This window comes from Erinaceus europaeus, chromosome 10, assembly GCF_950295315.1.
Source record: "Erinaceus europaeus chromosome 10, mEriEur2.1, whole genome shotgun sequence".
Classification (NCBI taxonomy): domain Eukaryota; kingdom Metazoa; phylum Chordata; class Mammalia; order Eulipotyphla; family Erinaceidae; genus Erinaceus; species Erinaceus europaeus.
In genome coordinates this window covers 123,095,648-123,118,863 of record NC_080171.1, presented here as the reverse complement: position 1 = coordinate 123,118,863, position 23,216 = coordinate 123,095,648, and the positions used below count along the sequence as shown (strand labels likewise).

The following is a 23,216-nucleotide window of genomic DNA, read 5'->3' as shown; positions in this document are numbered from 1 at the left end:
CTCAGAGTGTCAGGGTGAGGGACACACAGCACAGGACTCAGAGCGTCAGGGTGAGGGACACACAGCACAGGACTCAGAGTGTCAGGGTGAGGGACACACAGCACAGGACTCAGAGCGTCAGGGTGAGGGACACACAGCACAGGACTCAGAGCGTCAGGGTGAGGGACACACAGCACAGGACTCAGAGTGTCAGGGTGAGGGACACACAGCATAGGACTCAGAGTGTCAGGGTGAGGGACACACAGCACAGGACTCAGAGCGTCAGGGTGAGGGACACACAGCACAGGACTCAGAGCGTCAGGGTGAGGGACACACAGCACAGGACTCAGAGCGTCAGGGTGAGGGACACACAGCACAGGACTCAGAGTGTCAGGGTGAGGGACACACAGCACAGGACTCAGAGTGTCAGGGTGAGGGACACACAGCACAGGACTCAGAGTGTCAGGGTGAGGGACACACAGCACAGGACTCAGAGTGTCAGGGTGAGGGACACACAGCACAGGACTCAGAGTGTCAGGGTGAGGGACACACAGCACAGGACTCAGAGCGTCAGGGTGAGGGACACACAGCACAGGACTCAGAGTGTCAGGGTGAGGGACACACAGCACAGGACTCAGAGCGTCAGGGTGAGGGACACACAGCACAGGACTCAGAGTGTCAGGGTGAGGGACACACAGCACAGGACTCAGAGTGTCAGGGTGAGGGACACACAGCACAGGACTCAGAGTGTCAGGGTGAGGGACACACAGCACAGGACTCAGAGTGTCAGGGTGAGGGACACACAGCACAGGACTCAGAGTGTCAGGGTGAGGGACACACAGCACAGGACTCAGAGTGTCAGGGTGAGGGACACACAGCACAGGACTCAGAGTGTCAGGGTGAGGGACACTCAGCACAGGACTCAGAGCGTCAGGGTGAGGGACAGCACAGGACTCAGAGTGTCAGGGTGAGGGACACACAGCACAGGACTCAGAGCATCAGGGTGAGGGACACACAGCACAGGACTCAGAGTGTCAGGGTGAGGGACACACAGCACAGGACTCAGAGTGTCAGGGTGAGGGACAGCACAGGACTCAGAGTGTCAGGGTGAGGGACACACAGCACAGGACTCAGAGTGTCAGGGTGAGGGACACACAGCACAGGACTCAGAGTGTCAGGGTGAGGGACACACAGCACAGGACTCAGAGTGTCAGGGTGAGGGACACACAGCACAGGACTCAGAGTGTCAGGGTGAGGGACACACAGCACAGGACTCAGAGTGTCAGGGTGAGGGACACACAGCACAGGACTCAGAGTGTCAGGGTGAGGGACACACAGCACAGGACTCAGAGTGTCAGGGTGAGGGACACACAGCACAGGACTCAGAGTGTCAGGGTGAGGGACACACAGCACAGGACTCAGAGCATCAGGGTGAGGGACACACAGCACAGGACTCAGAGTGTCAGGGTGAGGGACACACAGCACAGGACTCAGAGTGTCAGGGTGAGGGACAGCACAGGACTCAGAGTGTCAGGGTGAGGGACACACAGCACAGGACTCAGAGTGTCAGGGTGAGGGACACACAGCACAGAACTCAGAGTGTCAGGGTGACGGACAGCACAGGACTCAGAGCGTCAGGGTGAGGGACACTCAGCACAGGACTCAGAGCGTCAGGGTGAGGGACACACAGCACAGGACTCAGAGTGTCAGGGTGAGGGACACACAACACAGGACTCAGAGCGTCAGGGTGAGGGACACACAGCACAGGACTCAGAGTGTCAGGGTGAGGGACACACAGCACAGAACTCAGAGTGTCAGGGTGAGGGACAGCACAGGACTCAGAGTGTCAGGGTGAGGGACACACAGCACAGGACTCAGAGTGTCAGGGTGAGGGACACACAGCACAGGACTCAGAGTGTCAGGGTGAGGGACACACAGCACAGGACTCAGAGCGTCAGGGTGAGGGACACTCAGCACAGGACTCAGAGCGTCAGGGTGAGGGACACACAGCACAGGACTCAGAGTGTCAGGGTGAGGACACACAGCACAGGACTCAGAGTGTCAGGGTGAGGACACACAGCACAGGACTCAGAGTGTCAGGGTGAGGGACACACAGCACAGGACTCAGAGTGTCAGGGTGACGGACAGCACAGGACTCAGAGCGTCAGGGTGAGGGACACTCAGCACAGGACTCAGAGCGTCAGGGTGAGGGACACACAGCACAGGACTCAGAGTGTCAGGGTGAGGGACACACAGCACAGAACTCAGAGTGTCAGGGTGACGGACAGCACAGGACTCAGAGCGTCAGGGTGAGGGACACTCAGCACAGGACTCAGAGCGTCAGGGTGAGGGACACTCAGCACAGGACTCAGAGTGTCAGGGTGAGGGACACACAGCACAGGACTCAGAGTGTCAGGGTAAGGGACAGCACAGGACTCAGAGTGTCAGGGTGAGGGATACACAGCACAGGACTCAGAGTGTCAGGGTGAGGGACACACAGCACAGGACTCAGAGTGTCAGGGTGAGGGACAGCACAGGACTCAGAGTGTCAGGGTGAGGGACACTCAGCACAGGACTCAGAGCGTCAGGGTGAGGGACACACAGCACAGGACTCAGAGTGTCAGGGTGAGGACACACAGCACAGGACTCAGAGTGTCAGGGTGAGGACACACAGCACAGGACTCAGAGTGTCAGGGTGAGGGACACACAGCACAGGACTCAGAGTGTCAGGGTGACGTACAGCACAGGACTCAGAGTGTCAGGGTGAGGGACACTCAGCACAGGACTCAGAGCGTCAGGGTGAGGGACACACAGCACAGGACTCAGAGTGTCAGGGTGAGGGACACACAGCACAGGACTCAGAGTGTCAGGGTGAGGGACACACAGCACAGGACTCAGAGTGTCAGGGTGAGGGACACACAGCACAGGACTCAGAGTGTCAGGGTGAGGGACACTCAGCACAGGACTCAGAGTGTCAGGGTGAGGGACACACAGCACAGGACTCAGAGTGTCAGGGTGAGGGACACACAGCACAGGACTCAGAGCGTCAGGGTGAGGACAGCACACGCGGGACTCACCACTTGTCTTCTTCTACTTGCACTCCTATGGAGTGGAACTTGCTGGGTGCTTGACTTTCTCCAGCCTTGTCAGGTTCCTCAGCGTCATCCACCTGAAGAAAGAAGCAAATAGGTCCAGACACTCTGTGTTGGGTCCTCTCATTGGATAATAAATGTCACAGGTCACCAGAAACTTTCACGGCATGAACGGAATGCTCAAGATGTGGAGTCCTTTGCTCAGTGTTTGAGGACAGTCCATGACAACAGTGGGAGCTGAACATTTTGTAGGCTGTGACCGTGCTCATTCCTGAAGTGCCTGTGATTCCTTTCTTCATGATGCAGGAGGACTTGCCTCTGAGCACAGTGCAAGAAGGGAGCTCTGTGTGGAAACGTATTCTCTGCGATTTTTGATTTTCAGGGAAGATAATACAAAAGAAGAAAGAAGCCTTTTAGGGCAGGGTAGATAGCATAATGGTTATGTAAAGAGACGCTCATGCCTGAGGTTCCAGTGCTCTGGTTAAAAAAAAAAAAAGGAGGAAAAAGTAAGAAAATTTATTTATTGTAATTAGAATTAATACTGGAAAACATAGGTGTCCACTATATTCATATAAAGTTTAGGCTAGCTATTCTGATTTTCCTCTTTAAGGGATTGGTTTTGAATACAAGTTCATACTTTCATTTTTATTTTTAAATTTTTATTAGTGATTTAATAATGATTAACAAGATTATAAGATATCAGGGATACAGGAGTCAGGCAGTAGCATAGCGGGCAAAGCACAAGGACCAGCAGAAGGATCCCGGTTCGAGCCCCCGGCTCCCCACCTGCAGGGGAGTTGCTTCACAGGCGGTGAAGCGGGTCTGCAGGTGTCTGTCTTTCTCTCCCTCTCTCTGTCTTCCCCTCCTCTCTCCATTTCTCTCTGTCCTATACAACGAAGACATCAATAACAACAAAAATAATAACTACAACAACAATGAAAAACAACAAGGGCAACAAAAGGGAAAATAAATAAATAAATAAATACAAATATATATATATATGATATCAGGGATGCAATTCCGCACAGTTTCCACCACCAGAGTTCCCTGTCCCATCCCTCTGTTCAAAGCTTTCCTATTCTTTATCCCTCTGGGAGTCTGGACCAAAATTCTCTATGGGGAGCAGAAGGTGGGAGTTCTGGCTTCTGTAGTTGCTTCTCCACTGGACATAGGTGTTGGCAGGTGGATCCACACACCCCCAGCCTGTCTCTGCCTTTCCCTAGTGGGGCAGGGCTCTGGGGAGGGGAGGCTCTAGGACACATGGGTGAGGGCATCTGCCCAGGGAAGTCAGGATGGAATCATAGAAGCAACTGCAACTTGGTGGCTGAATGGTGGTAAGATATAAAGCAGGACAAATTGTTTAATAATAATGAACCCAAAGGTAGAAATAGAGCAGATAAAATTAGGGGTCTTCCTGTGGGAAGAAGGTAGGAAGTCTATTTTAGGTATGTTCTAAAGGGCCCATGACTTGAGTAATTTTTGCCTGAGCCTGCTAGCTAATATGCAGGTAGACTAAAAATATTTTCTGGGAAGATGGTGTCAGAGTTGAGAATAGGACTAGAAAGCTGGATCAGGGCAGAGAGTAGCTCCCAAACATGAAGAAAGTGTATAAATGTCATTAACTGTTAACCCCATTGATCTGACCCAGGGCCCAACTCTATTCACATTCAGCACAGGAGCCTGTGTGACCTCCGAGTCCGTCAGTCTGAGCTCACAGTCCATGGTCACAGCTGGGAACATTCTAGGCTGCTCTTGTCAGGACCCGTCTTCCTGGAGGGGCAGAGCAGGCTGACCAGCCTCCCTTCAGAGAGTGGGGAGTCCCTGCAATCCTGCTCTACAGTGAGGGCAGGTCCTGGAGGGGCCACAGGAGGGTTTAGGATGATGTCCCTGATGGAAATAACCAGCTATGGTAGAGAGAGGGAACCATTAGAGGTCTAGGCCCATCATATCTATGTGGGACTCCCGGGATTCCCTGACTAGGGCCCCAGATGGTTGGGTGGCCAATCTCCAGGAGCATGGACCCAGGCTCACTGTGGGATGCAGAAGGTGGAAGGCCTGGCTTCTGTAACTGCTTCCCCGCTGAATGTGGGCATTGACAGGTTGACCCATTCTCCCAGGCCAGGCCCAAGTCTTATGGGACATCTGCGGGTAGGCCAGGCCTGGGGCTGCCTTGTATTTACACACCTTCCCCATTTTCCTAAAGAGGATGGAATCACGAACTTCCCTTTAACTGACTCCTCCTCTTTTCCTCCCGAATTTTTCTGTCCTAGAGGTCTTCATTTGATGTCTAGGACTCGTCTGTGTAAGTTTTCTCTGAATTCCCGGGTTTCTCCCAGACATGGAGAAGGCACACATGCTGTTACTATTGTCTCAGACTAATGCTTTACGCTCACCAGATTATTTGTCCAACCTTCGAAGAACTCCCAGGGATATAGTATGACTTCTTTTTACTCTGGTGGCAGGGGGGGGGAAGGGTTCTGGAGAAACTCACCTAGCAGGATTCTTGCTGAAGGCAAGGTAGAGAATCAAACGTCACTTGGTGGAAGAGAGGAGGACTAGGAGCTTTCCTAGGGACAGGATTTGGCTAAACTGACTTAGTGAGATTCTTGTTAAAACTGGACAATGCAAGGATGGTTATGGGAATGTAGGACTTGGAAGTAGAGACTCAGATGGGAGAACTCAGAGGTGTCTGCCTAGAGTTAGGAAAGAAGAGCCTTGCTGTCAATGTGATCTATATTGCTTTATTTTTTAAGTCCATTCACTAGGAATCTGAGATGAGATCTTTCTTATTTCTGTCAAATCATAGTAACGGTTTCATTTGGTTTAAATGGCTCTAAAATAGTTCATTTAAGGGGGCCAGATGGTGACACAACCGATCAAGTACACACATTATAGTGCACAAGAACCCAGGTTCAAGCCCCTGATCCCCAGCTGCAGAGGGAAGCAGGGCTGCAGGTGTCTCTGTCTCTCCCCCATCTCTGTCTCTATCCAATAATAAATAAATATTTTAAAAACAGACATCATTGTTCATCTTGGTAGAGACAAGTTTTGACATCTTCAGTAGGGCTTACTTCCTCACAGAGGACATAAAACACTCCTGCACACATGTAGATGTATTAAAGGAGATAAGTAAATTTCACACGCACAATCTCAAATAACTTTTATTTTCAATTCTGTGAATGAGAGAGCGGTCACACTGTACAAAATGTGAACGATTAAGCTAAAAGCTCTGTCGGGTTGACTTATAGCACAAGCTAAATGATAACAGAAAAAAGTCTTACAGCCAACAATATTTATACCCCTTTCCCATATTAGGGAGCTACTCTCTTCCCTGATGCAGCTTTCTGGTCCTTTTTCCAGCCATGACATCATCTCACCAGACAATAACTTGGATCCACCGGCATATCAGATTTCAGGCTCAGGGAAAAACAAACAAACAAAAAAACCTAGTATGGTCATGGGCCCTCTGGAATATAACTAAAATAGGCCTATTAACTATCTACAAAACAGAGACCCCCCCCAAATCTTCATCTGCACTATTCCAGTCTTTGGGTTCATGATTACTCAACAATTTGTTTGGCTTTATATGTTTTTCAGCCACCAGGTCCCAGATGCTCGCAGGATACCAACCAGACTTCTCTGGACAGACAACCCCACCCGCTTCCCCAGAGCCCTGCCCCACTAGGGAAAGAGAGAGACAGGCTGGGAGTACGGATCCACCTGTCAACACCCATGTTCAGCGGGGAAGCAACTACAGAAGCCAGACCTTCCACCTTCTGCATCCCACATGATCCTGGGTCCATCCTCCCAGAGGGATAGAGAATAGAAAAGCTGTGGTCCGGGAGATGGTGCAATGAATAAAGCACCGGACTCTCAAGCATGAGGTCCTGAATTCGATCCCCGGCAGCACATGTGCCAGAGTGATGTCTGGTTCTTTCTCTCTCCTCCTATATTTCTCATTAATAAATAAATAAAATCTTTAAAAAAAAAGAATGGGAAAGCTATCAGGGAGGGGATGGGATACGGAGGAGTTCTGCTGGTGGGGATTGTGTGGAGTTGTAGCCCTCTTATTCTATGGTTTCTGTCAGTGTTTCCTTTTTATAAATAAAAATAAGTAAAATAAATAAGTAAAAGTCATTAAAATAAATAAGTAAAATAAATAAGTAAAAGTCATGTTCTGGTCTATGGGAGGAGAGAACACAGGGTCTACTGCTGATCTGTAAAACTTATCTGCAGTTGTGATCACTCTTGAAAATTAAAAGCTGATACAGTGAACTACTGCCAGTGACCACCTTCGGGGGAGAGGTGCCGTACATAGAAAGTGGAGGACTGGGACCCGGGCGGTAGCGCAGCGGGTTAAGCACAGGTGGCATGAAGCGCAGGACCGGCATAAGGACCCCGGTTCAAGCCCCCGGTTCCCCATCTGCAGGGGAGTCGCTTCACAGGCGGTGAAGCAGGTCTGCAGGTGTCTGTCTTTCTCTCCCCCTCTCTGTCTTCCCCTCCTCTCTCCATTTCTCTCTGTCCTATCCAACAACAACATCAACAACAATAACTACAATAATAAAAAAAAAAAAACAAGGGCAACAAAAGAGAAATCAAATACATTCAAAAAAAAAAGAAAGTAGGGAGTTGGACAGTAGTGCAGTGGGTTAAGCACACGTGGCGCAAAACACAAAGACTGCCGTAAGAATCCGGGTTCGAGCCCCTGGCTCCCCACCTGCAGGGGAGTCGCTTCACAGGTGGTGAAGCAGGTCTGCAAGTGTCTGTCTTTCTCTCCCTATCTTCCCCTCTTCTCTCCATTTCTCTCTGTCCTATCCAACAACAACAATAATAACTACAACAATAAAAAGGGCAACAAAAGGGAATAAATAAATAAATAAATAAATATTAAAAAGAATTTTAAAAATTTTTGAAAAGAAAGAAAACTGAAAGACTACATGCAGAAAAAGGAAGCGAACCCATCAGCTAACAGCATACTCTAAAAGCAATTCAAAGTGGATTAAAGCCAGGGATAGCGTCAGCCTGGGATGTGGCTTTAAGCTCACGGGCGTGAGTCCCTGAGCTCAGCCCCTGGCATCACATGTTCTGATTCTCTCTCATTCATTAACAAATAAAAATAAAGACATGGATATTGGGTCTGAAGATATAGATGTAAACATAGATAAAGCATGCCAGAACCTTAACATCAGAGACACATTTAGAGAGTAGAGCCCATGGGCAGGATGAACTGAAGCAAAGATAATTGAGCTACAGCAAATCAAAAAGCTTCTACACATGGAAAGAAAGTTCCACAAAGATTAAAGAGGAAAAGTGACTTACTAGGAGAAGGTGTGTGCACAGAACACACCGGGCACCAAACTGAAAGACAGAGGAAGGGAGCACACAGCTCAACAGCAAACCGCCCCCCAGGAGCCACCCCATCCGAAGCAGGCACAGGCTCCGGAGAGAGACTTCCCACAGGCACACAGGAAAAATATTCTGTGGTATTCATTCTTATAGAAATTCAAACTGGGAGTCGGGAGGTAGCACAGCGAGTTAAGCACATGTGGCGCAAAGCGCAAGGACCGGAATAAGGATCCCGGTTCGAGCCCCCGGCTCCCCACCTGCAGGGGAGTCACTTCACAGGCGGTGAAGCAGGTCTGCAGGTGTCTGTCTTTCTCTCCCCCTCTCTGTCTTCCCCTCCTCTCTCCATTTCTCTCTGTCCTATCCAGCAATGATGACATCAATAACAACAAGGAAAACAGTAAGGGCAACAAAAGGGAATAAATAAATAATAATAATAAAAAGAAATGCAAATTAAAACCACAGTGAGAATGACCTCCATCAAGAAGACTAGAAATGATAAGTGTTGACAAGCATGTGAAGAAAAGGGAATCCTGGGACCCTGCTGGGAGGTGTATAAACTGGGGCAGCCCAGTAGAAAACAGTATGGAGTCCTTAAATAAAAATGGAAATGCCTTATGACTCAACAATACTACTCCTAGGCATTTAGCCAAAGGACATGGAGAGGGCTGGGCGGTAGCGCAGCGGGTGAGGTGCACACAGTACGAGGCGCAAGGACCCCCACAAGGATCCCGGTTCGAGCCCCCGGCTCCCCACCTGCAGGGGAGTCGCTTCACAGGCGGTGAAGTAGGTCTGCAGGTGTCTGTCTTTCTCGCCTCCTCTCTGTCTTATCCTACTCTCTCCATTTCTCCCTATCCTATCTAAAAAAAAAAAAAAACAAAGGCCATGGAAACACTTATTGGAGAGGACATATACATGCCTGTATTTATAGCTGCATTAGGCACAATGGTCAAATAGTCAAAATATGGAATCAGTCTCAATCCCCCAAATAGAAGACTGGATATTAAAGTTATAGGGTATACATAGAACACATATTCAATGGAATTTTCCTTTGCGATTATAAAAGGTGACATCACACTAGACATAATGGGTGGAACTAGAGGTGATTATGCTACATAGAATAAGAGGTGACGGCAGGGAGTTTCACTTATATGTGGAATGTAATGACTAAAGCAAAAGAACTTGCAATAAAAATAGTAGCCAGGGGGGCAGGCAGTAGTGCAGCGGGTTAATTAAGCCCACATGGATCAAAGCACAAGGACCAGTGTAGGGATCCCGGTTCAAGCCCTGGGTCCCCACCTGCAGGGGGGTTGCTTCATGGGCAGTGAAGCAGGTCTGCAGGTGTCTGTCTTTCTCTCCCCTCTCTGTCTTCCCCTCCTCTCTTCATTTCTCTCTGTCCTATCCAACAATAACAGCTATAACGACAATAACAATAAAACAACAAAGGCAACAAAAATGGGGAAAAGAGAGGTTGTGGGGTCAAAGGAACCCTCCTACACTGCTGGTGAGAATGTAAATTGGTCCAACCTCTGTGGAGAACAGTCCGGAGAACTCTCAGAAGGCTAGAAATGGACCTACCCTATGATCCTGCAATTCCTCTCCTGGGGATAGATCCTAAGGAACCCAACACACCCATCCAAAAAGATCTGTGTACACATATGTTCTTGGCAGCAAAATGTGTAATAGCCAAAACCTAGAAGCAACCCAGGTGTCCAACAACAGATGAGTGGCTGAGCAAGTTGTGGTCTAGATACACAATGGAATACTACTCTGCTATAAAAAATGGTGACTTCACCGTTTTCAGCCGATCTTGGACGGACCTTGAAAAATTCATGTTAAGTGCAATAAGTCAGAAAGAGAAGGATGAATATGGGATGATCTCACTCTCAGGCAGAAGTTGAAAAACAAGATCAGAAGAGAAAACACAAGTAGAACCTGAACTGGAACTGGTGTATTGCACCAAAGTAAAAGACTCTAGGGTGGGTGGGGAGGGGGGAGAATGCAGGTTCAAGAAGGATTCAGAGGACCTGGTGGGGGTTGTATTGTTATATGGGAAACTGGGGAATGTTATGCATGTAGAAACTATTGTATTTACTGTTGAATGTAAAACATTAATTCCCCAATAAAGAAATAAAAAAATGGGGGGAAAAGTGGCCTCCAGGAGTGGAGGATTCAAAGTAGCCACATTGTTTCCTGTTTTTTTAATTAATTTATTTTCTTTTTAAAAAATATCTAATCAACGCAACGACTGCCACCCAACATGCTTCAGCTCAGACTGTGTCCAGAGACTTCACGTGTGGCATGACAACCCTTCAGCTTCATTACTCGGGTGAGACCTTTCCTTTCATAGCATTCTCTAATTCCATCCCAGGTGGTTCACTTTCTAACAAAGTCCCAAAACCTAGATAAGGACCAGGTTCTGTGAGAGAGAGCATATGTTCACACGTATCCATAAACTACTGCAAAATATATACCTGAAAGCAGAAGTACACTAGAGTTTGCAGTGAGTATCCCCCCAACACTTCCTCTCCACTATTCCAAGCTTTGGGTCCATGATTGCTCAACAATTTGTTTGGCTTTGTATGTTAACTCTCTTTTCAGCCACCAGGTTTCAGATGCCATCAGGATGCCGGCCAGGCTTCCCTGGACTGAAGACCCCACCAATGTGTCCTGGAGCTCCACTTCCCCAGAGACCCACCCTACTAGGGAAAGAGAGAGGCAGACTGGGAGTATGGACCCACCAGTCAACGCCCATGTTCAGCGGGGAAGCAATTACAGAAGCCAGACCTTGCACCTTCTGCATCCCACAATGACCCTGGGTCCATGCTCCCAGAGGGATAGAGAATGGGAAAGCTGTCGGGAGGGGGTGGGATATGGAGATTGGGTGGTGGAAATTGTGTGGAGTTGTACCCCTCCTACCCTATGGTTTTGTTAATTTATCCTTTCTTAAATAAAAAATAAATTTAAAAAAATGGAATTATTTATTTATTCCCTTTTGTTGCCCTTGTTTTTCTTTTTGCTGTTGTTGTAGTAGTTATTGTTGTTGTTATTGCTGTCGTTGTTGGATAGGACAGAGAGAAATGGAGAGAGGAGGGGAAGACAGAGAGGGGGAGAGAAAGACAGACACCTGCAGACCTGCTTCACCGCCTGTGAAGCGACTCCCCTGCAGGTGGGGTTCCCGGGGAGCTCAAACCGGGATCCTTACACAGGTCCTTGCGCTTTGCGCCACCTGCACTTAACCTGCTGTGCTGTTGCCCGATTCCCTATTTACTTTCTTTTAATCAAAGCCCTGCTCAGCTCTGGCTTATGGCGCTGCCAGGGATTTAACCTGGGACCTTGGAGCCTCAGGCGTGAATGTCTTGTACAGCCATTATGCTGTCTCCTCAGACCTAAATTGTTTTTTCAACTTTGTAAAATCTACAGTGATTATCACAGGGAAGAGTGCCGAGGGAGTTTGGTGGCTGGTGTGGTTACACACACACACACACACACACAGACACACACACACACACACACACACACTTTTATAAATCTTACAATTTTATAAATCAATGCTGACTTGTTAAAATTCTAGCACCATACTTAGTGCTGTGAAACGTTCCAACTTGAGGAACATGAGCACCAAGATATGTATGTGCTTTTGATGACACAAGCTCACCGAGGAACAGAACACAGGTGTTTATGGCAGAGCGGCTGGTTCTGGCGACTGAGTTACCACCTGGCTCTTGCAAGCTCACAGCTAAGATGCTCGGTGGAAACTCTACACACAGCAGACATTCCCTAGGTTTCCCTGCTGGCAGGCTTGCAGTTCAGTTCCAACACCAGGTGAGAGGAGGAAAGGGACTTCCTTCCTGTTTCCTTCTGCTGCCTCTCTCCACAGGTCCAGGCAGCTGTGGCTGCCTCCTTCAGCCTCCTCCACTGCCAGCGGCCCAGACACGAGCTGTTCCCTCGGAAGCGCCAGCAAGGGCGCCGGCTGACTACCTCATGGCTACTTTGGTGGTCTCTGGCTGAGGTCCTGAGCCCTTTCCCACTGCCACTTGCCCCAGTTTGTCGCCCTCATCTCAGGACAGGAAACAGCTTGTTACATCTTCTCATCCATCTCACAGTCTTCTTAGACGTGCAGAACAAATTGTGTAGATTGGTTGGTCTCTCTCGGAGAAATGGACATAGTTTCTGCTTTCCTGAGTGCAGTTCTTTATATATCTATTCCCTTTTGTTGCCCTTGTTGTTTTTCACTGTTGTTATAGTTACTATTGTTGTTGTTGTTATTGATGTTGTCGTTGTTGGACAAGACAGAGAGAAATGGAGAGAGGAGGGGAAGACAGAGAGGGGGAGAGAAAGACAGACACCTGCAGACCTGCTTCACCGCCTGTGAAGTAACTCACCTGCAGGTGGGGAGCCCAGGGCTTGAACCGGGATCCTTACACTGGTCCTTGTGCTTTGCGCCACATGGTCTTAACCGGCTGAGCTACCACCCGACTCCCTCCAACTTATTTTTTTTTTAAAATACTTATTTATTTACTTATTCCCTTTTGTTGCCCTTGTTGTTTCATTGTTGTTGTTATTGATGTTGTCCTTGTTAGGACAGAGAGAAATGGAGAGAGGAGGGGAAGACAGAGAGGGGGAGAGAAAGACAGACACCTGCAGACCTGCTTCATCACCTGTGAAGTGACCCCCCTGCAGGTGGGGAGCCGGGGGCTCGAACCGGGATCCTTGTGCCGGTCCTTGCGCTTTGCACCATGTGTGCTTAACCCGCTGTGCCATTGCCTGACTCCCTCCCTCCAACTTCTTAGGTCTCCACTCATGGCAATTTTCTTTTCTTTCTTTCTTTCTTTCTTTCTTTTTTTTTTTTTGCTTCCAGGGTTATCACAGGGGCTCGGTGCCAGCACTGCGAATCCACTGCTCCTGTTGGCTGTTCTTTCCTTTTCATTAGACAGGACAGAGAAAAATTGAGAGGGTGGTAGGGAGGTGGCGCAGTGGATAAAGTAGTGGACCTTCACGCATGAAGTCTTGAGTTCAAAGCCTGGCAGCACATGCACCAGAGTGGTGCCTGGTTCTTTCTTTCACTCTCCTCCTAACTTTCTCATTAATAAATAAATAAAATATTTTTAAAAAATAAAAAGAAATTGGGAGTCAGACGGTAGCGCAGCGGGTTAAATGCATGTGGCGCAAAGCACAAGGACTGACTTAAGGCTCCCAGTTCGAGCCCCTGGCTCCCCACCTGCAGGGGAGTCACTTCACAGGCGGTGAAACAGGTCTGCAGGTGTCTGTCTTTCTCTCCCCCTCTCTGTCTTCTCCTCCTCTCTCCATTTCTCTCTGTCCTATTTAACAACAACGACAGCAAAAACAATAGTAACTAGAACAACAATAAAAAAACAATGGCAAAAAAGGGGAAAATAAATAACTAATAAAATAAAAAGAAATTGAGAGGGGAGGGGAGACAGAGAGTCAGACACCTGTAGACCTGCTTCACTGCTTGTGAAGCTTTCCCCTTGCAGGCTGGGAGCCAGGGGGCTTGAACCTGGATCCTTGCACAGGTCCTGGTGCTTTAAAAGTGTGCTACATGTGCTTAACCAGGTGATGCACTGCCTGCCCCCCACCCTCATGCCAATTTAAAATGTTTAGAGGGTCAGTATCAGAATTTTCCACTGAATTTTTCTTTGAAAGTTGCGTGGTAGCCATGTCTCTTAGGAGCCATGATCAAACATCCAGAGAAAGGAGAAAGAAAGAAAATGGGGATGAAGACATGGTGGTCCGTCCACCGCGCCAGACCTCCAGCGCACCTGCCTCACGTTCAGGGAGCGCAGCCCCTCTCCCAGCCTCCGCCACTGGGTGCTCACGGACCTCTGTGACTTTGCAACTATAGTTAGAGCCAACTACTGTCCAATGCCACTTATGTCATGAAGTATCTGATCATTTTGTTTATTTATTGTTTTAGAAGATCTGTTTATTTACTTATCTTCCTGAGACAGAGAGGAGAGCTCCACTCAGTTCTGGCCATGGTGGTACTAGGGTTGAGCCTGGGGTCTGTGAAGCCTCAGGCATACAGGTTCAGTGCTAGACACTGAGGTGTCTTCCCGAAATGGTGGGATCGTTTTAGGCATTCCTGTCCTGGAAGCAGTGAGGAAGCTGACAGTGAGTTTTCAAATTTCAGTGTATTTGCACAATCATATATTCAAAGGAAGATGCTAGTAACCAATAACAGCAGCTGGATTTAATATTTTTTTTACTACTTTTATGCCCAACACCATACTCTGAACTCTACATATAGGAACTTTTTCTTTTAACTAATTTTTTAAATTTATTTTAGTAAGAGAGAGATACAGAGAGAGAGGCCAGAGCACTGCTCAGTTCTGGCTTACGGTGGTGTGGGGGATTGAACCTGGGACTTCAGAGCCCCAGGCATGAGAGTCTTTTGCATAACCATTATGCTGTCTCCCCAGCCCCCAGACAAATTTTTCTATGACCCAAACAAAATCTTATGAAACAGCAATTATTGGGAGTCAGGCGGTGGCGCAGCAGGTTAAGCACACGTGGTACAAAGCACAAGGACTGGTGTAAGGATCCCGGTTCTAGCCCCTGGCTCCCCATCTGCAGGGGAGTCACTTCACAGGCGGTGAAGCTGGTCTGCAGGTGTCTGTCTTTCTCTCACCCTTCTCTGTCTTCCCCTCTCTGTCCTATCTAACAACAACAACATCAACAATAAAAAAACAACAAGGGTAACAAAAAGGGAAAAATAAATATAATTTTTTTTTACTTTTTTTAATTAAAAAAAAAATTCTGTGCTCCCATTTAACTCCTGTAGCAGTGAACAATAATTGGAAAATAAGGCCAACAAAATAGCTCCCGTGCCTAGAACGCTGTTTTTTCTTGTGCCTGACCCAGGTTTGGGCCTGGGACCCACTGCATTGGAGGAAGCTCAGTCCTGTGGTCTCCTTCTCTCTCTCTCTCTCTGCCTTTTGCCTCTCTGTCTCTATCTAAAATATATTAGTAGTGATAATAACAACAACTGAAGAATCAGGAAGCAATTTTTTTCCTCAGGAAAAATATCTAAGAGGCAAAGAAGTAGCCTGAAACTTTATATGTGAACTCCAGAGTAATTGTATCTTACTAGGTGAAAGTAACAACACATGGTGTACTTCATGCATGCTTTACTCTCAGTAAGTATTACTGAGGGTCCCCTATAAGGCGAAGCAGGGGCTGGGCAGTGGTGCACCTGGTTGAGCACATATATTACAATGCACAAGGACCAGGGTTCAAGACCCTGGTCCCCACTCGCAGGGCAAACTTTACAAATGAAGAAGTAGTGCTGCAAATGTCTCTTTCTCCCTCTCTAGCTCCCCTCCCACTCTAAATTTTCCTCTGTCTCTATCTAATAAAATAAAAATGTACTAGTAAACACAAACTAGTACATATGAGGGCAATTAAGATACATATTTTCAAATAAACTCAACAGGGAGTCCAAGATGTAGCTCGGTGGTAGAATGTGTACTTGACAGGCATACGGCTCTGTGCTTGATCCTAGCACCCAGTGACAAATGAAGAAATAAAACAAACAGACTGATAAACAGTTACCTTTAAAATATACTGACAGGGCAAGGGAGATAGCTGAACCTGGGACACATCCAACCCCATCACCACAACATTCTCCCTCTCCCTCTCTCTCTCCCTCTCCCTCTCTCTCTCTCTCCCTCTCCCCCCTCCCTGTTCCTCTCTCTCTCTCTCCCTCTCCCTCTCTCTCTCTCTCCACATAATCAATAAATATTTAAAAATAAAAAAATATATATTGGCAAGTGAAAAAAGTAAAATACAAAATAGTGATATATATATATATATCACACCAAAAAAATAGTGTGAAATATATGTTTCTAACACCTGGACAAGAGGAACAAATGGAAAGCATGTGTGTTTGAAATTCACAAGACACTTTTTAAAAAAGTTTTATTTATTAAAAAATTAATTTTATTTATTAAAAATAAATAAAGTTTTATTTATTAATGAGAGTGGAAAGTGTGAGAGAAGCAGAACATCAGGTCACTGTTTTATTTGTTTATTATCCTTATTTATTTATTGGGTAGAGACAGCCAGAAATGGAGAGGGCAGGACTTTTCCTAGAAGCTGATGTCTTAATAATGTTTGCTTGAACGTCATAGCTAATGCAGGGGTGGGCCAGATATACTTTCGGGAAAGATGGTGTCAGAGTGGAGAGTGGAACTGCTGGAACAGGGCAGAGAGTTGCTTGCAAACTTGAAGTCGATGTATAAATGCAATAAATTGTTTACCCCAGTGATCTGACCCAGAGCCCATGTGTGTTCACATTCAGCACAGGAGCCTGTGTGACCTCCGAGTCCCTGTCAGTCTGAGCTCACAGCCCATGGTCACAGCTGGGAATTCTAGGCTGCTCTCATGTTAGGACCCGTCTTGCTCGAGGGGCAGAGCCGACTGACCAGCCTCCCTTCAGAGAGTGGGGATTCCCCGCCACTGCTATTTCAGAGTGAGGGTGCATGGACTCCTACTCTGTCAAACTTGCTTTAAATTCTGAAAAGATTTTCCCTATAGGCATTATTTGCAGCTGTTCCCCTTTTCTCTAAATAGAATGTGGATTCAGAGCGCTGGGTAGTTGACGAAGGTGAACCCAATCAAACTGTGAAGAAGTATCTTGTGAGAGTTGGCGAGTGCAGTGGGTTAAGCGCACATGGCAGGAAGTACAGGGACAGGAGCAAGGATTCTGGTTCGAGCTCCCCACCTGCAGGGGAGTCGCTTCACAGGTGGTGAAGCAGGTCTGCAGGTGTCTGTCTTTCTCTCCTCCTCTCTGTCTTCCCCTCCTCTCTCCATTTTTCTCTGTCCTATCCAACAACAATAGCAAAGACAACAATAATAATCACAACAATAATAAAACAACAAGGGCAACAAAAAGGAAAAAATAACCTCTAGGTGCAGTGGATTTATAGCACAGGCATCGAGCCCCAGCAATAACTTTGGAGACAAACAAACAACACAAGAAGTTATCTTGTGGGGGCTGGGTGGTGGCGCACCTGGTTGAGTGCACATGTTACAGTGCACAAGGACCCAGGTTCGAGCCCCCAGTCCTCACCTACAGGTATATATTTATTTTCCATTTTGTCACCCTTGTTGTTGTTTTCATTGTTGTTGTAGTTATTGTTGTCATTAATGTCTTTGTTGTTGAATAGGACAGAGATATATGGAGAGAGGAGGGGAAGACAGAGAAGGGGAGAGAAAGAAAGACACCTGCAGACCTGCTTCACCGCCTGTGAGGTGACGCCCCCCTGCAGGTGGGGAGCCGGGGGCTCGAACCCGGATCTTTATGCCAGTCCTTGCGCTTTGAGCCACGTGCACTTAACCCAGTGAGCTACCGCCCGACCCCCTAAAATAGACTTTTGAGCTTCCTTACACCCTAAAGTATTTTCACCTGCTCTATCTCTAATTTATGGTTCCTGCTTATTAAACATTTTGTTCTGCTTTACATTCTTTTTTTTTTCTTATTGTATTTCAGCCACGAAGTTCCAGATGCTACTATGATTCCATCCTGACCTGTCTGGGCAGACGACCTCACCAGTGTATCCTGGAACCCCACCTCCCCAGAGCCCTGCCCCACTAGAAAAAGACAGAAACAGGCTGGGGATGTGGATCCACCTGCCAACACCCATGTCCAGCGGAGAAGCAATGACAGAAGCCAGACTTCCTACCTTCTGCTCCCCATGAAGAATTTTGGTTCATCTTCCCAGGGGAATAAAGAACAGGGAAGCTTCCAGTGGAGAGGATGGGACACGGTTCTTGGCGGTGGGAACCATATGGAATTGTACTCCTGTTGTCTTACAATCTTGTTCATCATTGTTAACAATAACAAACTGTGAAAATAAAAAGAGGGAGTTACCTGTATCCCAATGGACAGACATCGATTCTTCTTAAAGTGGTCCTTCTTCCTGTCCTCTGTGGTGATGGTGGCAATGGTGGTGGTGGTGGTGGTGACAGTGGCAGGGTTGCTGCCCATGTGTTGACTGGCAGGGCCGTGGATCTGGGCATTTGCAGCTTCGATGGCGGCTGTCAGAGCCTTCATACTGTCCAGGCTCTCCGTGGAGTTGCTCAGTCCAGACTGGCTGATGATATCTCCTCGCTGGCCTTGTCCATCCATGTAGGCATCCTGAGCAGACTCTGTGCTACTCTGGGCTGTGATAGAAATGAAAGGTTTCGTGGTAGTTCTGGGTGGGACTGGAGGTGGTGTCTTCTTATATGTTGTAATGCAAGATGACACTGGAAGACAGTGAAAACAAACACACTGATTTCTGCGTGGGTTTTGATTCCTGATACTGTAACTGATTTCCACTGGAAATTCATGCACATGAGACACACGAGGACATTTAACATGAAAACAGGTCCATTGATGGAGTGAGAGCTCTGTGATCGGGATTTGAGTCTCTTATGAAGCAACACCCTCCACACAAGATTAAAAAAAAAAAAAAAAGAAAAGAAAGACTGGAGAACACTCAGCTTTGAGATGGGAGTTTTGTAAATGATAATATTGACTCAACGTAGAAAAGACATGACTAGCCATCCCTAGACGTCTTCCCAAGTGACAGGGCACTGTGTGAGGACCACCATTCACCCGATGTGAGCAGGGTAGGAGAAGTACTAAGTATAGTTAATGTTGAACAATAGATCTCTCATTTAAGGACTGTGTAGTTTGATAATAAATGTCGGGGACGGGTGGTGGTGCACCTGGTTGAGATACCACCAAGCACACGTTTCTGCTATGCAAACACCATGCGGCCACCTTCTGTTTGTCAGGAAGACTTGAGTGGAGAGCAATGCTCAGTGCCAGTTATTCATCTGAGGACTCATACTGTGTAGGATGGTGTGACCACAAATAAGGGAGGATCTCCCCATCGCTTCCAGTCTAACAAAACTAGATCAAGGTTGGCAAAACAGATCACTTAGTTCTGCCACATGTGCACCCGAAGTCTCACTCTGGCCACCACTGCACTGACGGAAACTTTGGTGTTATCATTTCTCTCTCTCTCTTCTAATAAAATGACTTCCTTTTCCTTCCTTGGATCCTGATGATATAAAAGCACAGTTCAGGGTGGAGGGTAGATAGCAAAATGGTTATGCAAACAGACTCTCATGCCTGAGGCTCCAAAGACCCAGGTTCAATCCCCCACACCACCATAAACCAGAGCTGAACAGTGCTCTGGTTATAAATAAATAAATAAATAAATTTTTTAAAATGTACAGTTCAAAGTGGGCTGAAAGGACTCCTGTCCATTTATAAGCAGAATAATAGGAATGAATGGAGCTGGATTTCAATGACATCTCTTTCTTTCTTTCTTTACTTTTTATTTAATATTTATTTATTTTATTTATTCTGGATAGAGACAGAGAGAAGTCAAGAGGGAGGGGAGAGGCAGTGAGAGAGAGACAGACACCTGCAGCAATGTTTCACTGCTTATGAAACTGCCCTCCTGCAGGTGGGTACTGGGAGCCTGAGCCTGGGTCATTGAGCATGGTAATGTGTATACTCAACCAGTGTGCCACCACCTGGTCCCAGTGACATCACTTTCATTCACATGATTTTGCAGACTACAGAGAGAACAGAGACTGGTGTTCACATCTGAGTTAAGAAGCTGGCAGGCCTCCTTCACTATCAGAAATTATACTATTCCTACACCAACCACATTATAACCCATTAACCTCCTAACTGAACAAACAAACAAAACAACCAACTGCTTAACATGAAGGCAGACAATTCCTATTTGGGTTGTCTTGGTAAGTTAGTTTTGTGGTCTGATAGGTGTTTTTTTTTAAATTTATTTATTTATTCCCTTTTGTTGTCCTTGTTATTTTATTGTTGTAGTTATTATTGCTCTTATTGATATAGTTGTTGCTGGATAGGACAGAGAGAAGGGAGAGAAGAGGGGAAGACAGAGAGCAGGAGAGAAAGACAGACACCTGCAGACCTGCTTCACTGCCTGTGAAGTGACTCCCCTGCAGGTGGGGATCCGGGGGCTCGAACCAGGATCCTTATGCCGATCCTTGTGCATTGCGCCACCTGCATGTAATCCGCTGTGCTCCAGCCTGACTCCCTTGGTCTGATATGTTAAAAGGCATTCCAAAAGGGCCAGGCAGCGGGGCACCTGATAGAGCACACACATTGCGGTGCGCAAGGACCCAGTTTTAAGCCCCTGGTCCCACCTGCAGAGGGGAAGCTTCAAAAGTGGTGAAATAATGTTGCAGGCCTCTCTCCTCTGTCTCTTCCCCTGCCTCTATTTCTCCTTTCCTTTTTTTTTTTTTTTTTGAATTTTTAAATTATCTTTATTGGATAGAGACATCCAGAAATCAAGAGAGTGATAGTGAGGGAGAGAGACAGAGAGATACCTGCAGCCCTGCTTCCCCCAGCAGGTGTCTCAGACATGGGTCCTTGTACATTGTAATACGTGCGCTCAACCAGGTGCACCACCACCCAGCCCCTATTTCCCCTTTCCTATAAATTTATCTTTCTCTATCCAAAATAAAATAAGTTTTATATATATATACATTTTAAATAAATTAATGGACTTCTATTCCCAGGCTCTCCCCCACCAGTAGGAATGTTCTACTTTTGGATGGTAGAGGAGTCAGTGTTAACAACAAAAGGACAAATTCCTATCCTATCAGCTTCCAGATTATTCCGTTTTGTTTCATTTCTTTTCGACTACTGTAAGTTTCAGGAAGGGGTGTCTGTGTCTGTTTATGGTGAAGGTTTTCTGGGAAATACCTTCACTTCCTTACTATTGCATTTGTCCTTTATGATCAGGACTACGCATGGGATGCATTGGGTCGACCTTCCCGTGGTGCATCCCGTGAGTACCCATTCATTGGGGAAACTGACGATCCTTCCTAGCCGACTGAATCCACATGGATCCCAGTCACTTTCAAAGCCAGCAACAAGCAGCTCCTGACAGCTTTCAACTTTACGCTGTTGACTGGCTACAGAAGAAGGGCAAACGCTAGAAGAAGAAGGAGTACGCATATGTCAGCTGACTTAAAATATATGGGATCAGGGAGTCAAGCGGTAGCGCAGTGGGTTAAGCGCCGGTTTTACAAAGCACAAGAACTGGAGTAAGGATCCCGGTTCCAGCCCCCGGCTCCCCACCTGCAGGGGAGTCGCTTCACAGGTAGTGAAGCAGGTCTGCAGGTGTCTGTCTTTCTCTCCCCCTCTGTCTTCCCCTCCTCTCTCCATTTCTCTCTGTCCTATCCAACAATGAAGACAGCAATAACAACAATAATAACTACAACAATAAAAAAATAACAAGGGCTGGGGGATGGGGGTGCAGGGGTGGGGATGGGGCAGTCTTTTGGTGGTGGGAGATTAAAAAAAAACAATAAAAAAAATTTAAAAAATAACAAGGGCTACAAATGGGAATACACAAATAAATAAATATTTTTTATTTTTTAATGTTTTTTATATATTTATTTATTCCCTTTTGTTGCCCTTGTTGTTTTATTGTTGTGGTTATTATTGTTGTTGATATCATCGATGTTGGATAATAAAACAACAAGGGCAACAAAAGGGAATAAATAAATAAATAAATATTTTTAAAAGTGAATGTTCGGGAGTCAGGCTATAGCGCAGCGGGTTAAGCGCAGGTGGCACAAAGCACAAGGACCGGCATAAGGATCCCGGTTCGAACCCCGGCTCCCCATCTGCAGGGGAGTCGCTTCACAGGCGGTGAAGCAGGTCTGCAGGTGTCTATCTTTCTCTCCTCCTCTCTGTCTTCCCCTCCTCTCTCCATTTCTCTCTGTCCTATCCAACAACGACAACAACAATAATAACTACAACAATAAAACAACAAGGGCAACAAAAGGGAATAAATAAATAAAATTAAAAAAGTGAATGTTCAGCATCATGGGGTGAGGGGGTGGGTGGGATGGGACACAGTCTTTTGGTAGTGGGAATGGTGTTTATGTACACTCCTATTAACTTGTAGTCATATAAATCACTATTTAATTCGTATGAGAGGGAAAAATTGATTGAATGTCTCAAGCTTTTGAATGCACAGACCATAGGCTGAGTCTTTGATATGTTGACTCTTTTTAAAAACTTAGACCAGGGAGAACAGAAGCAACTTTTGGCACAGCTATATACAAATAATATCAAAGGACATAAATTATGGTGATGTTGTGTATGATACAGCAAATCCTAACAAAGGGATTTTTCAAAGTTAACCCAATTGCCAAATAATGTGACTATAGCAATTACTATCTATTGCCTTATTTTTGTATTTTAAAGATTTTATTTATGAGAAAGATAGGAGGAGAGAGATAGAAAGAATCAGATATCACTCCAGTACATGTGCTGCCGGGGATTGAACTCAAGATCTGAAGCTTGAAAGTCCAATGCTTTATCCATTGTGCCACCTCCCGGACCACTCTATTGCCTTCTTATGCCCTAAAACAGCAGGAACCTCCCACTTCCTCTATAGAGCCTTTATTTCCCCAGTCCTGGAACCTCTAGAGTGGAACTCACTTTCCTGCATGCTTCTCTCAATTCATACCAAATGATAACACTTCTGCTGATCACAACCTAATCAACACAATGAGTACCACCTCGGTATGCTTCACTTCAGACTGTGTCCAGAGACATCAGGTGTGAAATGTTAACCCTTCAGCCTCATTACTCGTGAGACCTTTCCTTTCATAGTTTTCTCTAATTCCATTCCAGGTGGTTCACTTCCTAACAAAGTCCCAAAACCTAGATATAGACCAGGTCCCATGAGATAGGGCATATGTTCACATGTATCCATA

The 23,216-nt window shown here is 46.6% G+C and overlaps 1 protein-coding gene across 15 annotated transcripts in view; it reads right to left on the bottom strand.

The window, feature by feature from the left end:
• Positions 1 to 23,216, bottom strand: part of DLGAP1 (DLG associated protein 1) — an 825,909-nt gene that overhangs the window by 59,725 nt on the left and 742,968 nt on the right. For 12 of the 15 annotated variants that reach the window (XM_060200748.1, XM_060200749.1, XM_060200753.1 and 9 more), the window contains 2 exons: positions 18,310 to 18,686; positions 3,057 to 3,148 (listed from right to left, as the gene is read on the bottom strand). In XM_060200748.1, coding sequence (XP_060056731.1) covers positions 3,057 to 3,148; positions 18,310 to 18,686 — 469 coding nt within the window. The remainder of the gene's footprint in view (positions 1 to 3,056; positions 3,149 to 18,309; positions 18,687 to 23,216) is intronic. The other 3 variants (XM_060200751.1, XM_060200752.1, XM_060200750.1) reach the window with 1 other exon arrangement.